The sequence below is a fragment of the Gobius niger genome (assembly GCF_951799975.1).
Source record: "Gobius niger genome assembly, chromosome: 18".
Taxonomy (NCBI): Eukaryota; Metazoa; Chordata; class Actinopteri; order Gobiiformes; family Gobiidae; genus Gobius; species Gobius niger.
In genome coordinates, this window is record NC_136869.1 from 19,301,544 (window position 1) to 19,320,113 (window position 18,570).

At 39.8% G+C, this 18,570-nt stretch overlaps 1 protein-coding gene across 1 annotated transcript; it reads right to left on the reverse strand.

Annotated features, from left to right (window-relative positions):
• Positions 1-11,675: 11,675 nt before the first annotated feature.
• mettl4 (methyltransferase 4, N6-adenosine) lies at positions 11,676-18,324 on the reverse strand. Its single transcript, XM_079576463.1, has 8 exons — positions 18,085-18,324; positions 17,583-17,648; positions 17,155-17,512; positions 17,010-17,079; positions 16,757-16,931; positions 16,569-16,675; positions 16,400-16,485; positions 11,676-12,121 (listed from the first exon to the last, which is right to left on the reverse strand). Exons 1-8 carry the CDS (start codon positions 18,301-18,303, stop codon positions 11,967-11,969), a joined length of 1,236 nt encoding a protein of 411 aa, XP_079432589.1. The 5' UTR covers positions 18,304-18,324; the 3' UTR covers positions 11,676-11,966.
• Positions 18,325-18,570: the final 246 nt, after the last annotated feature.

Consider the following 18,570-nt stretch of genomic DNA (forward strand, 5'->3'; position numbering starts at 1 on the left):
GTGATGTATTCCTTTTCATGTCCCAGACTCTGCAAATTCAACATCCAAGGAACAACATAGACAAAAGTCTTCAATCATTCAGTCACGCATCACATTGTTTTACGTTTTTGGGCATGATTTCACCTAGTTTAGACTCAATTTATTCCAATTATTTTTTTGGTTTTGTTTTAAGTGTGCTTGTTAAGTATTTATAAGCATTAATAATATGCTTGTGAATTATTAATGAGCTGCTTATTATACGTTCATCTGTTAAACTCTTAACCCCCACCTGAACCGAAACACATTTTCTCCAGTTTGGCTTTGCCCAAATCTCAAAGCTTCTTGAAAAAAAGTGTCAAAATAGCGTCAAAAATGAGAAGGATGAATATGCAACAAAAGAGCAACAGAAAAGTGACAAACAGCGACAGAAAAGCAATAAAAATGTGGCAAAGATGTGATGAAAGCCCAACCATAAAGTGATTGAATAATGCGAGGAAAATGATCCATTTAGATGAGTTTTGTTGGCCTCAAATGAGGTGTTACTCTGGCCTATAGGCTGTGACCATATGGATTTGGGTAAAGCTCAAATATGGAAAATGCTCTTGGTTAAGGCGGGGGTTAAGAGGTTAACATGCTAGTAGGCCATTAATAATATGCTCATGAAGATATTAATAGACTGACAATTATATTGTTAATAACTACCATGCTAATAGGCCATGATTATATGCTTATTCATTCCCTCACCCTAAAAAGATCCTTATTAATACTTAGTGAGCACACCTTCATCTATGGCGATAACCTTTTTTAGACCCGTTAAGTCCTGATTTGATCTTGTTCTAGGTCTGGTTGTGCTCGGAAGATCAACTGTTTTCGGTACTTGTGTGTAAAATGTAAGAACCGTTGTCACTACATTTTTGAGTAAAATTACATCAAAAACTAAATCAAAAGTTTCCTCATCTTCTTGTGAGTCTTGACTTAAACATTTGGTGAAAACTTGACTAAACCTAAACTAAATGAAGTCAAAGCACAAGTGTTCACTCCTTAATTGTGTCAAAAAGACTGAGCTTCTTTGTGTTCTTGTGTCTTTTTAGAGTGGGACAGACTACATTGTCTGTCCGGCTGGTATTCAGTGCTGACATGTCTCTTTCTCATCAAAGTGACGCTTGTGGGTCCCCTGGAGCTGTAGGCAAATGTCACCGGGTGCACCCCCAGAGCCCCCCCACTATCCCACGTTGGTTACATCAACACATAATGCAACGACTGTCATGCAAGACGCCCTACGATCACAATCTGCAGCACCATCAAACAGAGAGTCAAATCAAGGAGGGACAGTTATTTAAGTTCTCATGTTCCTCATGCTAATTTTCTATTGCCAGAAGAATCCATTTCCGGACTTTTTATGGAAATCCAAGCACATTATCATTCACTGATACAAGTGAAGCCTTGTTGAGCGTGTCATGGTGAGATGCATGAGTTGGAAGCAGGATAACAAGTTAGAATATCAACCCTAACATGCTCATGCTTTAAGAAGCTATAGCTGTGTTTAGAACATTATGAGGCAATTGTTACGACTTTGTAGGTTTCCATACTTCACCCTTATGGCATTATTTGTTCTTACTTATTTACTCAATACAACAGAAGTGCTTTTCTTTGTCCAGCATTGAAGAAACTGCATTTATCCAGAAAAAAAATTAAACAGCTCAAACTTTACAGTTGTACTCTCAAAGGCCAAAGAGAAAGTTGCCTAATTTCCCAAACCATGTTCCTTTGATTTGTTCTGTGGTGCAGTCATCTTACTGCAGATCCTCCTGCTCGATATCATTCTCTTGGCTTGCCCTTGTCTCTCACATTTGGCCTGATGCCCGCGCTTAGCCCCCTCAGTTAAGGGCAGTTTGATGCGGGTGCCCAGGAGAGCCTGCACTGACGTGACGCAGTGTCATCCCTGTCCCATTCCAGTGACTCACCCGGGCCCTGTGCCCCAGCCTGTCACCCACTCCTCCCCGAGCTCCGGCTGCAGCTCGCAGCCTCCTCGCTACCTCACGGCTCTTAGCACCAGTCATACCTGATCGCCGCCGGGAACAACTTTAGACATGTGCACTATACCCTTTTGTTTTCCAGTCAGTTACACAAACAGGGCATGAAGTGTCACAGTGTTTACTACAGGGTAAAAGTGATGTGCTATGGCAGCAGCCTGGAGGCACTGACTAGAACAGATAAACTTTGAATATATGGGTTAGGAATGTGACGTATAAGTTGCGTGATGTATCTCTGATAGTGTCAGCCTTAAGGCCCTTGTTCAGAATGTGTTTACATATTAACTTCAGCTTGAGGAGCCAGTTCAAATGCTATTCGATGTGATTAAACTTGAGAGACATGTACAGCATGCTGACGTGTTTTGAGTCACTGTGGCGTGCTTTAAGTAAAGGCTACAGAACAAATTAGAAGACGTTACCGGTGCCTTCATCACACTCAGGTCGTTTCCATATAAGGCACTGCGCATTAAAGGTGAAGCTCATTAATCTCAGATAGGGACCTTCCGTTTTTCGAGTGCTCATCTCTCAAGTCTCTTGTTTGTTTTTGGACTGTTGAAATGTGCAGCATTTAGGTGATACATTCTCATAGGGTCAGCATTTGTTGCCTACCCATTAGGCACTTCCTCCTTGCCTTGACAGAAAAAAGGCAGTGGCACATTTTGTTTATTTTGGTTGAGACAGAACATGTTCATGAACACACACGAGACATGCATGTCATAATGCCGAATTGTAGCCATAGGGTAATTCATTGTCCCGCATTCACACAAATGTTTTTTTTTTCCCTCCCACATCACAGTGTGTCAAGAGATAAAATGGAACTTAATCAAGAAAATTATGACTTACAAGCTACTCAATTTAGCTTTTGGCTGAAAACAATTAGTAAATGTGAGTCAGGTGGAAAACCTCAGTGGTTTACATATTGTGGCTTCTTGTAATATGTTTTATCACATAATATTGTGATAACAATAAATTGGTGATGTATACTACATACTTTAGATTCAATTTATCCAACTGCGGGTTTATTTGTTCATGTAATATATATATATTTTATTTTTTTATCTATTCATTTATTTGATAGGGACATGTGTGAACAATAAACATGTGCCACACTACAACATTTATAGCTAAGGCTAATTTGCAATGTCCGTCCCTAGAAGGGCTTTTCAAATGCACACAGAAAGTACAAAAAATACATTTACATATTTGGCATGGAGTGCGCTCTCAAGTAAAACTGTTCCTTACGGTGACTCTTTTTCATTTACATTTAAATACTGTCACTTTCAGGGGCTCAGATGCCAAGAAGAGCATTATATATTTGATTGTACTGTTTAAAAACATTAACATCCAGACAAAGCTTTCACTGTGGAGTCTTTTCCCGTCCAAATTTGTAGGTGAGTATTTACTCTTTTTACGATAATGTCTATCAAGCTCTAGACATTAAACAACTTTGATATAATGTAAATGTTGAATGCCTTTATTATTAACAACAGCACAAGCCTCATACGTTCAGTTCAATATGTCAAGATTTGCCCAAAGTAAGTCAATACTTAAAGGGCTTCTCACCTTAGCTTTAAAGATCCATATTGCAGTTTAAATATTACTTACTTGCATTGAACTGAGCCACAGTATTTTTAACCCTGCAGGACACTGCTCTCACCACAAAGGCTTACAAGGAGGAGATACATTTAGTAAGTTAGTAAGTGTAAGTAAGTAATGTATATTTATATAGCGTCTTTCACAAACAGAGAAGTCACAAAGTGCTTCACAAAATTACAAATAGAAATACAAAAATGTATTCACAGATGAAAGAGAAACATGCCATAAGTGTCATGTATTAGTCCAATTATTATCTGACGTGATGGGGAGGGGAGTGAGAGCTCTCTGGCTCTGGAGCAGAGGTGAAAGAGTTGTCAGGCAGACGGAGACACACACCGTAGAGACCGTGATGGATGGAGATTGGATTCTTCTGTGGTAGAGGCCATACACAGATGGGCCTCTTTATTTCCTCAGATGGTAAAACTGGCCATTCTTTTTGGCAAAAAGCCTCCAGTTCCTGTAAATTCCTGAGCTAGCTTGCATGAACTGCACGTTTGAGATCTCCCCAGAGTGGCTCAATGATATTGAGGAGACTGAGATGGCCACTCCAGAACTTTCACTTTATTCTGCTGTAGCCAATGAGAGGTCGACATGGCCGTGTGCTTTGGATCGTTGTCACGTGGGAACGTCCAAGTGCGTCCCATGTGCAGCTTCCAGGCTGATGAGTGACACTTTTCCTCCAGTATTCTTTAATAACATGCTGCATTCATCCTGATTTTGTTTTTTTTTAAATCACCAAGTTTCCTGTAGCTCACATATCTTCAAAACATCAGTGATCCACCTCCGTGTTTCACTGTAGGACTGGTGCACTGTTCATCACAGGCCTTGCTGACTCAAATGTAGTGTTTATGATTATGGCCAAAAAGTTCAATTTTGGTTTCATCTTTCCAAATGACATCATTTATGGCGACTTTGCCATGTAGCCCATTTTTCATAAATGCCTCCTTATTGTGCATCTCGAAACAGCCACACATTTTTCAGGGCGTCCTGTATTTCAGCTTAAGTTATTTGTTGGTTTTGCTTTTCATCCACAATTTTCCCGCCAGTTGTTGCTGAAATTTTTGTTGGTCGACCTGACGGGGGTTTGGTTTCAACCAAATCTTAATTAGAGGGTGAACACTGTTGATTAATACTCTCAGTACCTTTGATATCTTTTTTATAACCCTCAGCCATTTTGTACAGTTCAACTACCTTTTCTCGTAGATCCTTTGACAATTCTTTTGCTGTTCCCATGACTCATGAAATCATTGATGTGAAAGGAAGACTCCAGACCCAAAAGTGTGATATAGAGAGCATTTTACTGGGTGAAAAGAGTCCAAATTGAATGAGAGAGGTCTTTCCCCTATCAGTAAAAACATGTACGTACAGTAGGCCAGAATTAATGATGTATTGTGCTTGAATGAATGGTGGTGATCAGAGGGGCCGTTGGCACAGATGTGTGTCAAACTTCTACATAGCTTATAGTAATAACAATTATTATTATTATCATTAATTCCTATTAACCTCAATATTATTATTACATGCGTAGCTAACCACCACTGTGTGTGGAGTGAATGAAGAACAAATCCCCTGCACTGTGTGAAGTGCTTTGGGTGACTTGTGTCATGTGAAAAGTGCTATACAAATAAGCATCCATTCCATACTGTATCTGAGTTCGTCACACGTCTTGGTCAAAAGTTAGTTCAAACTTGTGAAACAATTTTGCAAAGATGTGTGTGTTGGCTCTGTCGGAATCAAATGGTCAATTCAAATCATCTCGCTGCACCTCAAACGGTTCCTCATTTCAGCCGGTTCTCCCCCTTTTTTTGATTGAAAATGGCTTTGAAATACCACGAAAGACAGAGTGCTTTTACAAGTGTCAAGCCGTTAGGAAGAAAGGCGCGGTGTCATTTCCAGTGTCATGGTGACATCACTGACCTTTTCTTGGTGCGATGGATGGATTGGTATTCGTCAGATGAAGCTACTTCTCTTATTCAAAACAATGATTCATGACCCAAACTGGCGACAGCACGCTGCCCTCCAGGAAAGACTCCACACTCTGCACCAGGAGAAGGGACTTTAGGAACATCTAACATGACATGCCTTGGTTTCAGCACTTTGTAAGACCTTTTTCATTTAAAAACATGTTTCGTCATTCAAAGGCCTCAGCAATGTCAAGATTATTTGCGCTTTTATATTTTTTATTCTCAAGTGGAGAAATATTTTAACAAAGCCATGAGATAAATTAAATTAAAAGAAAAGAAGCTCAGACACAAGTAGAAGCTGAAGGTGGCCTCATTAGACATTTCCTCTGGCCCATGTAATCTGAGCACTGACGTTTCTCATTCTTTTACCAAACACGATTACTTGAATCAACCAGTAGCCTTGTTAGTCTGGTGAACAAAGAGACGCATCCTTCCAACTGGGAGAACTGTCATCCATCTGTTAAATCAGGTGAAAAGTGATTTCCTGCATGCTTCACTGAACCTGTCATCCCCTCTGACACCTGAGCTGTTCATACATCTGTATTTGTCTCATTAGGTGACCGCTTTGGAGCAGGCCATGTTCAAATGTACAGATACTCTTCTGCTTCTCTCTCTCGTCTGCTGACACCTTTTTATTGACTGTCCAGCACACACTGCGTTGCTGACAGACAAACAGACAGAGAGGAGAGGTATCCCGTGAATGAATATGGATGGGGTGTCTGTCCATCTGCCATGAGGACTCAGTACTGACAGTGAGGGGGAAGCTGGCAAGAATGAGCAAAATGAGCTTGATCAGAACTAGGGCTGGGATATTATCCAGTGAGCGGGGACCAGCAGCCGGCCTGAAGCCAGGCTTCAACCACTCTACAGTAAGTGTGGAAGTGCGACAAGTGAAAAGAGTCGCTCTGAGCTGTGTCAACAAGACGGCAGGGGGAGTGATAGAACCAACAGATGGGTTTGGGGCTTCAGGAACGAGCTGTTTTTTTACTCATATTCTCCACACATGGTCCTAACCCTGATCCTAACGCTCTGGACTAAAGGAACCACAACAGATCTTTATTTGTACAAATATGGCAACTTGCATGGTTGAAATTAGCTGATTTAAAGATTGAAATTATTAAGCCTCTAGAATATCGGTAACAAATGTCAAGACAAAATGCCTAAAATCTGTAAACCTGTAGTTAAAAAATTGAAAATAGGTATTTTTTCCCCAAGCCGTGCAGCCTTAACATTAGTGGCCATAGTCTAACATTCTTTTACAAACTTAATACATAATACTCAGTACCTTGTTTTGCACTGTCCATCTGTGTAGTGTGATTTCTATTCTCGCGGCAAACAGCCCATTTGCTTCATTATGCTCCTTAAATGTACAGCATACTGTACGTTGAATCAAACCCTTCTCTCTACACTCTCTATCTTTTTATATATCCCTGATATATGATACTTTACTTGGATGACTTAGAAACATTTTACGTAGTCCCAAGTATAAGTGTTAAATCACATTATTACAGCTACTACAACCTCATGAATAGTTGTTCAGCTGGCGTCTTTTCTTGTTCTCTCCAACTTTGTGGCTGAATAATCATTTAAATGTAAATCAGTTTACGGTAAGGAGCAGCCCATCAAATAATAGGCATGTGTAGTTTGATATGACTCCAAAGAGGAGGTTGAATGAAAATGGAAAAAAGGCTTTTACACAATTACCATTGGGATGAGAGCCGTTAGATTTCCACTACTAGTCACGAGTGTCATAGGCTACTGACGCCTTAATGACATTTAGATGGAGACAGATATAAGACTGAACATGAGAATTAAAGCGTAAACACCAGGCTGTGATAAATGCATACCTTGGGAATGGGCAGTCCGTTAGCTCGCATTTCGCATTCTGTGTGAAGAAGGACCACCTTGCCACGGCTAATTCATCAAAGCTTCGTCTTGAGAGTCTCGGATCTAGTCAAATGAACAAAAAAAGCAGCATAAATCCTCTGCTGATCTCAACCTCAGCGCCTTGTGGGACCCGGGGCCGTGACATCTGGCCACTTTTGCAGTTTGAATCCCAAAGACTTTGTTTTCCCCGCTGCAAGCAAAAATGTTGACAAAGCTTGTGAGTGTTTGCGCCACAATGTTGTCTCCAAGCCCTGAATAACCAGACCATTGTGAGAAATATGTCTGACTGTTTTGGAAATAGGCCTTTTGGTGCTTTTCTGTTCTAGAAATAATAAATAATGTAGCAATATTGAGAGAGAGAGTGCAAGATGTCCTACCTTGTTTGCTCCTTCTCTTTTACAAAGTGATGACGGTAGAGCCATTGTAGGGTTAGATTGTGTTTAACATGTTTATAACTCAGTTGCTTTTAAACATTCAGTTACTTTTAAACTTTTAAATTGTGGAATGAATTGACTTTTTGTTTTTCTTTATTGTGAAAAGGGTGATTTGTAGTTTATTCCGTCCAACCAAATGTTCATTACTGTAACTGACCACATTGCTTTTGTGTGTGCACTTACTGGCCACAGGATATCACAGTCCCGTTTGAGGTAAAGCAAGTAAACATTAGGTGCAACTCAAGTTCAATCTTCAAGCCACAAATAGATCACTTTTTAGTTTGAAGTGTATTTTCAAAAAACAAATTGCTCGAAATAGCTTGAGTTTTATTATGCTGCGGGTTGAAAAGTCTTACTGTACAAAGCGGGATGGCCAGGTCTCCTCTCAGGCGCTTCATCTCATCTTTGACAGATCCCTCTCCTCCCCTGGCGCCTGCAGAAAGGCCCTGGTGACCGCAGTGACATCATCCTGTGGGGCCACTGGCTTTTTAAGGGAAACTGTGGAGTCACTAGAGATGAGCTCAAAGGCTTGAGAAAGAAAAACAAGAATTTCTCAAAAGACTACACAAATATATATATTTTTTGTCAGTCTTTCTCATACTGCTCTACATGCAGTGACAAAACTTAAATGAGTGCTCAATTGTATTCAAATATAAAAATGCAGAGGGCTACATAAAAGATCAATGAGCAAAAAAACTGTTTTTAGCGAAGCACGTTCAGGCACTGTTACAAAAGGTTGTGGATATTTCAAAGGCTTTGGACATAATTCACCAATTCCCTCTACGTCAAAGCCAAAAAGCACAACTTTTAACTCACAGAACTTTTTTTTTTTAAGCTGTTCTTCCTTTTTCAAAAAGCTTACACTTGGGAGGGTATACAGTGCCTCTCGTTAGTATTCATACACCTTGAACTTTTGCACATTTTGTCATGTTTACAACCCTAAACATAAAGGTTTTATTTTTATTTTTTTACTGAACGTTCACACACAAGTAACAGACAACTGTGAAGTGAAAGCAAAATGATACATGATTCTGTTAATTTTCAAAAAATAGAAAAGTGAAAAGTGGAGCGTGCATAAGTATGCATACAGCATTTTCTGAGTGCATTAAATTGCCTTTAAAACATTTCTAATGACTCCAGAATGTTCACACCTTGGCCTAACGGTTAAACAGAGGCCACCTGTGTGTAATCTACTCTCAGTATAATTTCAGCTGTTCTTTCAGGCCCTCAGAGCTGTGGTCGGAGTGTGTTGGTCACTGAACAGCATCATTAAGGTCAAGGAGCACCAGAGAGGTCAGGGATAAAGCTGTGGAGAAGTTTAAAGCAGCGTTAAGTTATACAAAGATTTCCCAAGATTTGAACATCTCCCGGAGCAACTGTTCAATCCATTGTTCGGAAATGGAAAGAGTATAGCACCACTGCCAACTTACCAAGGCGTGGTCCTCCACCTAAAATATCAGAGCGAACAAGGAGAGCACTGGTCAGAAAGGCAACCAAGTGCCCCATGATAACTCTGGAGGAACTGTGAAGTCCTGCCGCTGAGCTGGGGGAAACTGTACATGGGACAACTATAAGTCGTATTCTTCACAAATCTGGCCTTCATGGACGAGTGGAAGAAGAAAGCCATTATTGAAAGGAGGCCATAAAAAATCCCGTTTGAAGTTTGCTAGAAGTCATATGGAGGACACAGCTCCATGTGGAAGAAGGAGCTTTAGTCAGATGAGACAAAAATTGAACTTTTTGGCCCAAATGCAAAACATTATGTATGGCGCAAACCTAACACTGCTCATCGTCCTGAGTGCACCATCCCCAGTGTCAAATATACAGGGGGGAACATCATGCTGTGGGGCTGCTTTTCCTCAGCGGGGACTGGGGAGATTGTAAGAATAGTTGTGAACATGGATGGAGCCAAATATAGAGACATTTTGGAGGAAAACCTGCTGGAGTCAGCAAGAGAACTGAGGCTGGGGCGGAGATTCTCCTTCCAGCAGGACAATGACCCTAAACACAAAGATAAATCTACAATGGAATGGTTTAAAGACAAACATATTAATGTGTTAGAATGGCCCAGTCAAAGTCCTGACCTAAATCCTATTGAAAATCTGTGGAAAGAATTTAAAACTGCTGTTCACAAACGCTCTCCTTCAAATCTGACAGAGCTGGAGTTGTTTTGTATAGAGGAATGGGCTAAAATTTCAGTTTCTAGATGTGGAAATCTTGTACAGTCATACCCCAAGAGACTTGCTGCTGTTATTGCAGCAAAAAGGGGTTCCACAAAGTATTAATTCATGCTGTATGAATACTTATGCAAGTCCCACTTTTCACTTTTCTATTTAAAAAAAAATAACAGAAAATCTTTATGTTTAGGGTTGTAAACATGACAAAATGTGCAAAAGTTCAAGGTGTATGAATACCTACGAGAGGCACTGTATATGGAAACAAAGGCATGAAACTGACAGTTTGTCTGCATTTATGTCAAACAGCTCAGGATTTCCAGGTGACTGTTCTTAAATAAAAGGCCATCCATTTCAACCAGAGATATGGTAAATCTAATTTACATTTCAAGGGCACAGAGGCATAAAGCAGTGTTTCCCAAACCACAAGCACATCACAGGGGACACCCAAAAGGAGATGAGGTTACACGTATGCCTTGTTTTTAAGACAAAAACATAAAGAATTGTACTGTTTAACCAAATGTGCAAAAACTCGATCACTTTCTTGGGAAAAAAAGTGATATAAGCCGTCTAAGCTTACAAAATAGTGTAAAAAACAGTCCTGATTAACATTTGTTGCCTTGTGACTTCATAGTGAACTACATAAAAGCCAAATGTGTTTTTTTCCCCATCCATCATGTTTTTGGAGGATTTACTCCACTATTATGAATGCCATGGGTAGGTAGGCAACAATAACAACAATTTGAACGTTTTTTGTGTAACATCGTGACTATTTTGTGATTATGTCTGTGAAAGGCTTTAATCCAGGTATCTCCAACCAGTAGCTTGACTGTCTGCTCTACAGTTGGTTCAATATAGTAAAGTTGAAGGACTAAAATCAAGTCACTTTCTTTGAAATACCATATTTGCAAGTAATTCTTCTGGGTGAACTCCATCTAAGTTGCATTTTCCACAAGTGCTTTTGAACATAGGCAGTTCGCTGATGTTCATATTGTGTAAAAGTAGCTCGTCGAGTAAAAAAGGTTGGAGACCCCTGCTTTAATCAAATAAAGTCCTTCCTTTCCTCAAACAAAAGTTGTGTTTTCAGTGAGGGGAATGCTTGGTCATAAATCAGTTCACAAGGTGAAAAGGCCAAATGGAGTGCTAGTCTCTTAATTTGCAAATGAGGAGAGATAAGAGGGATCGGGAAAATAAACAATCAAATTCTCTTTAACCGGAAAGCGCCTCTTTGTTTGCAAATTGGGAGAGACAAAAAAAATAAACAGTAATTTTTTTTTTTTACTTGAAAAGCCTTCAAGGAGCTTAAGGCTTTTGAAAAAAAGTAACAGATCAAGCTCTAGCACCAAACAGGCTGGTTCACAGGCTCGTCTCATTGGTCAGTGTGGGAGGATACTAGACTCTGATTAGTTGCTGAGATCCGGGAAGGAGGGACTTTACAAATAATAACATAAAATCAAAATGCAAGACCAGGTGCTCAGTTTTGCTAATTTTAAAACATTTGTAATACATTTAGATTTCCATCACTTTAAGTCTATACCAACAAAATACTTTTATAAAGATCAAAAGAAAAAGATGCTTTTGGGCCATGACAAGAAAAACTTACTTGGAAACAATTTATTTTTCATCAGTAGTCGTTAAAATTCTGCTCCATGCCAGTAGTAAAAATAGCAATACTTTGATCATCTTAAAAGACAAATTTTGTGCCAAAGTTTACTCCAAAGGAATAAAGTGGAATGTTGTTTATCTGATTGCTCTTTCATCATCTCGCTGCTACCTCCTAAACAATGTATGCCGGGCCCGGGCAGAAATCAAAAGACTCATTCGAGCTTCAGCAGCACAGATCAAAAGGAATCCGCATGGAAATAAAACAGGTTAAAAGATGGACGCTCATGTTGGGGGTCAGTCTGCTTTGTCCTCTGCAGGCGTCATAGTGAAATAGCTTGCATGCTGGAATTTGAGCACCTCATTCCCCCAGCTGGTCCATCCTGGTTGAAGATTTCGGGCAAAAAGCTCCAAGCAGTTAGGAGTGGGTTTAATGTAGGGCTTCAGCACCTCTGTGGAAGAAATCACAAGACATTACCATGGAAAATCACTCACAGACGTTCATTTAGACTTCACGATTAGCTCCTGTTTCTAAACGGCTTATTTTAAAGTGGGCCTTGGTCATGGCACTATGAGAATATGTCTTATGTCTAATGGTTATGATATGTGATTTGCTGAATAAAGTATGCTTTGCTTGATTGCTTGAATAAATAATACATAAATGAATAAATAAATAAATAAATTATACTTTTCAATAGAAGTTTAACAAGGCAATGATAACCTATGATCTTGTGATATAATCATATTATGCTTTAAATGCTCAGAAATAAACTAGCCCTATGCTGTGGGTAATTGTAAGTATATCTTCCACTTAAGCATAGAAGCTATTCATAAGTACATAATAGGCTCATAGGAGAGAGTGAGTATGGAAGCAGAGTATAAGAACTGCAAAGAACAGAACAAAGTTTTGCTACTATAAATCATTGCTATTCTCAATCAGTGATGACATGATTATGTATATGAAAAGATGATGCTATAAGAGAAATGTCAACGTTTGGTTACTATCTTATGATTTTGATATTTCGTGAGTTTTTGTAAGTTTTTTATAGTTCTGAACTTATAGTTTTAAAGTTGAATGCACTGTGTGTAACATTATGTGAAAGTAAAGTTCAAAGGAAACAAGAATTGTGGTTCCGAAAATCACTTCTTGTTTAGTTACAAGATAATCGATCTCTACTGATTAAGATAAAAAAAACACTTCCTGCCTAGCTTTATAGCGTAACTGCACGCCTCATCGGGCACATGAAACTTCACATAGCAGTTTATGATAAGAGGTGTCGTTTCTAACCAAGAACATGATAAGTAGATAGATTAGGTAAAGTAGGTGGTCTTATGGGAAGTCCCTCTTTGGAAAATATATATAAAACCCTGTACCAGAAGTTCTTGTTCAATAGATCTTCTGTACTCAGAGCAGCCACAAAGCACTTCATCTAACTATTGTACTGCTTGTATGTCTTGTTGTATGTTTCAGTGGGACAGCATCAGGGGTACCATTTATCGGCCACTTTAGGTCAAGTACATTAGGTACATTAGGTCAGGACCATCCTGACGTTGTTGGCAGCTGCATTACCAACCCGGGCTGTAGAAATCATAAGTAGCCGATAAGGTTGATCGTGGGCCTTTGAGTTATTGCGACCACATAGAATATACAAACACGATAAAACATATTTTATGTTGCCCGTCGCTCTTTGTGGGAAAACTACTTCTTCAAACTCAAGGACATTCACCTTTGGCAAGTACTTCTCTTTCTTTCCTACAGGGAAATCACCCAGCTTTGTGAGGTAAAGGGATTTAGAGGTTATACTACAGGGAGCCCACTAGGTCCTCAACTTAGTTCTTAAAAGTCAGAATAGTTCTAAAGTGAGTGATTTCCGACACTAACATACTCGGCTACTTTTACGTCAGCCTTTTTTTCCTTCCATCTTTTACCAGTTTGTTGAGTCAGAAAACCGTAAAATTGCTTGACTTTTTATGTCTGTTTCAGGTCAAAAGCTTTGATGCTGTTTGTCAGCTCTGGCTATCACTGCTTCATACGACACCTGGGTCCGTATCTTGACATGACCAGCCCAGTCTGAGCTACCAAACAGTGGATGTTCCCTATTCATTCACAGTGACGTCCTGTGCATACAAAGGTATGATAATGTTCTTTTGATGCTAACATAGAAGGGCATTGTTAATACTCCAAATTGTTTTGCTGGGTTCAGGAAATACCGCTCTTTTTAGTCTTTTACTCAAAATGACTTTTTTCTTCTCACTGTATTTATCAGGACAAAGGACAGCTACATTATGCTCCAGAGAAAAGATGTTAAACAGATTCTAGGTGTGGAATTTGCAGCTACAGTCTTTCAGACAGGGGTGAGGGGTATGGGGGGGGCGGGGGGGGATCAGCAATAGAATGGATCGGTTGTTTCTTTACAACACTTTAAACATTTCTTCATTCCAATGTACTGTAATTGCTGGTTAATTTGTGGACTGTCTTCATCAATCTAAAAAGAAACTCAACCCTTCTAGTAGCACGCTGCAATAATACATTTGAAATAATCTAAAGAGTTCTTAAAACCGTATGCCTCAAAATAAAGAAGTTCATGACCTTACTCCTAGCCACAGCATTGCAACAGACTGAATAAACTGCGGAAGTATAATCCGCCCACACTTTGTTTTCAACTTTACTACACACTGCATACTGCCGCATGCTCGAGCTGCAGAGAGATGTGTGCAGTTTGCGTCCTCCCCCATGACAAAGTATCAACCATGCTGAGATCATTTTCTGCTCCTTCACCCTGGGCCTCCTGACATACAAGCAAAACAAGGCCCTGAAAGCGTAGCTAGATGTAGGACTGAGCCAGGGTTTATGCACTTTGCAAAAAGTCAAATTGAACGCCTTTCACCATTTTACTGCCCAGAAACAGTATTTGGATCGCCACAAATGCAACAGATTTATGATCTTATTGTTTCTAAAGATTTGCAAACATTACACCAAACGGGAGTCAGGGGAATGTGCGCACATTTAAAAGCAAACTGGACACAATGGACAACTTGTGTGTAAAATCGACACTAAATTTAAAGGGATAGTTCAGGATTTTGGACATAGGGCCTCATTTCCTAGTTATCCAGAGTGTTGCTGATTTCTGGAGATATTTTTTTTTGTATTTCATGCAGTTCTTTTAATTGAAGAGTTTCGTGGCACTAGGCTAGTGCAAGGCTAACGCATTTCTATGGTATCAGCTAGCCTGGAATAAAAACAGTCTGACACACTCCACAGTGCACCTGTGGCAAATCACTTATAACACCAGACTAACCATATAAATGTGTGTGTCGATAGAATAATTTTTGGAATATTACTGACCTTGCATCACATGAATGATGAATTGAGGGACTATTTTGTAGCAGATCACTCCGCCACCGCGCAGCTTATACAACCACGAAGCAGATGCTGCTCAAATAGATTATTAGATTATTATATATAGATTATTTTAAATGCAAAACGGTTAAAATTATTCTATCGACACAGACGTTTATATGGTTAGTCTGGTGTTATAAGTGCTTTGCCTCAGGTGCAGTGTGGAGTGTATCAGACTGTTTTTTAATGCAGGCTAGTTGATATCGTAGAAATGCACTAGCCTTGCACTAGCCTAGCGCCACTCGACTCTTCAAACATAAGAACTGCATGAATTGCAAAAAAAATATCTCCAGAAATCAGCAACACTCTGGATAACTAGGAAATGAGGCCCTATATCAAAAATCCTTTAATATCCCTTTAAACAATAACTGCAGTTGCAAGTGTTTGGGGCCATATTTCTCTTATTTTCTAAAAACGTATGGTGTAGTAAAGACAAACCAATCAAAACTGAACTGTATGCTTTATTGTTGTCTTGGGAGTCTGTGCGCTGCAAGAGTTGGGTCACCCCACTCGAAAATGTCTTGCAACAGTGCAATTATCACGTTGCATGTGTACAGCGTGAGCAACACCTACCTAAAGAGCTTTCCCGCCTGCTAATAACAAAAGGTCAAAAACACTCATTCTGGTGTCAAACAAATCTGAAATCTAAGATACAGTAGGGCAAAGAGCAATAATAAACTAGCACGAGCCAGTATGAGGTTCTTTAATTACCCAGCTGCAGAAACAAAAGCACATGCACAAACTGTAGGCTAATCTGCTTAATCTCTATGGCACCAAAGCCTTACATCTGGCATCATTATGGGTCAAATCAATGCATTTGGAACAATATCCGCCCACTTTGAAAAGGTGGACGCTTCCTGTGCTGCAGAAAGGGCACCTGCACCGGCCGTGTTTTGCTCTCTATACGGCACAATGAATTGCGTTCCCCTGGGAGAGAGGGGAATGACGTCAAAGCCTCGCCTTCATAGTAACTGCATATTCATAATCTATGCTCTTTCTATAAAACACCGTATTCGGCTACAACTACTGCAACCGGTTAGTGAAGTTTTTTTTTTTATTTCCTTGTTGCACAATATGTAATTCCAGTATATGAGCAACAAGTTTTTCTTCATAATTATATCTAAAAGTTTAATTTACCGCTGAAGTGAGCTGTGTATAAACTGTCCTGCATTTCTAGTAACTTTGACACTTTGCAGTCTGATGCCATCTGCGAATTTGAAGGAAGAACGTGTACAACAAATGTAGTACAGCACTGCCCTCTGATGGTATAATAAAACTGTGAGTGTTTTCTATGATGAAAAAATATTGCAGTGGAATGCTACTACTATACCTGAGAGGCAGGGCTTTTGGGAGTGGAGAGTTGATGGTACGCTAACTATTAAACGATGATCCACTACTGATGTTGACTGACTGGCACTGCAAAAAAACACATTGATAATACATTAATTTGCAAGGTAGTGAAGTAAAAATCTGCTAAAAATATAAACACTGTGCCTTACCCTTCTGAGTTATCTACAGTAGAGGCGAATCTTCCAAGAAGCATCACTTCATATGGCTTTTTATGCTCTGAATCCAGAGGGAAAACAAACTGTCCTGATGTGGTGACCTGGGAAATATTGCAAAGGAGTAAAGCTCAGAACAATAGTGTTTCTGGATGGCCCGAGGAATATTATCAAATGATCCAGACCTTGACCCAAAACCATTCAGCGATGACCTCTAACCCCCAGTGCGGGTAGAGTTCATCACGGACAAAGCGAAGGTGGCTCGGCCGGTTTGTTACCCACGTTACCACCAGACAGTCTGAAGATGCCAAAGAGGGAATGGGCAACTTCTTCAACTGTGATGATGGCAAAGAATCGTATCTATAGCAGAAAATAGAAAATTAATTAGACAGATAATTACTGATTTGTAGCAAAACTTTGGTTGTTTTAAAATAACACCTGCGACTTCTTTTAACAGACTTGTTTTCCCACGGTGGATCAATAACAATTAAGTCAAACTTTGCTCCGTCTATAAATAGAAACATATGGGGGTATCGTAAAATATCACATAAAAAACAAAAACATATTATTGTATTGCACTTACAATGGATGAGTGGTTGAATTCTGGTGAAATCCGACAGTAGGAAAGCAGAGTGGGCTGGTATCAGGTACTCCTCTCCCATGAGCGTCACCACCAGAGTGGAGCTGGAACTGTTCTCTGTCACTCTAGAAAACAAATCCAGGTCTAACGTGGATCTGCCATCAAGGGCCTGAGCGCCCGTCTCCGACTCCTCATTGTCCACAAGAGGCAACTGTTTAGCCATTTCACAAAGCGCACTCAGGCCACATTCAGGGAAAGTAACATTATCTTCAGGTGTGAACTCTGCAGTGGTGTTCAGATATCCACATGCTCTGGCTGAGGCCACCAAAGACAAAGTGCCTTCCAGGATGACAGTCCTGACCTGGGTAAACACATAATGAATTATTTACCTGTTCAAATGTTGGATGCTGTGCATGGATTAGACCACTCACTTTTTCATGGAAATCTTTGATATCAATTTCACCTTGATTGAGTTCTGGGTTTTTTCGTTTCCTTTTCTAACAAAAAAACAAATTGGTTACTTTTGAAGTATGAAGATTCCAGTGGGTAAAAACAAAACAAAAACATCAATATCATGACTGATCTCCCATTTTGTCAACATACTAGACCAGGCCAAAACATGAAGAACGACGGGACAAGTTGACATCCCTTTACTTTGTAAATGATCATAAATGCTAATTACATTTCACAGAAGGGAGTCCCTAGTTGTTGGTTGAGTGATTTGTGGTAAACATTGTAAAAACGTGAGAAAGTCGACTACAAACCGCTGAACTACTGCTGCTTTGTATCTGCTTTAATAATAATTAAACGATAAGTGAGACGATATAGTGTCAGCTTGATAACAAAACAAACACAAACAACAACAAAGTCTTATCGCTGCTCCCTGTATTGTGTTGGAAGGTCAAAAGTTTTCTCATCTCGGGAACAAAATACCTTATTTTGTTTACAGGAAATCACGACGTTCCCCGTGTTTACGGCTTCACATTTCTTCTCATAGTGACTTATTATAGTTTTAAAACATTGTCTTTTAAAATGACATTGGACGGGTTCCTTGTGCTTCTCTGACCACCGGGTACAGCGGGAATAGCTTTGATCGATTAAGGAGCATGCATCTACAACCCACCCCAAAGAACTCTGAAACACCACGGACATTACGCCCAGTCTAACCTGGCAAACCCCCAAACCTCTTGAAAAAAGTGAAAAGTGAAACAGGAAACGTGCTACTGTCAGTACTAAAACATTCGCGGTTGAAATATGCAGTGCGCATTCTCCGCCTGCATATCCGGTTAGCTTTGTGGTAATGCTTGTGTTGCGTTCATGAGCAGCGGGTAAACCACGGCACCCGCTTTCATAAGAGGACCACAGACAGAACCACACCAGGTTTAAAATTTCATAATATATTCAGGGTCTACTCCATCA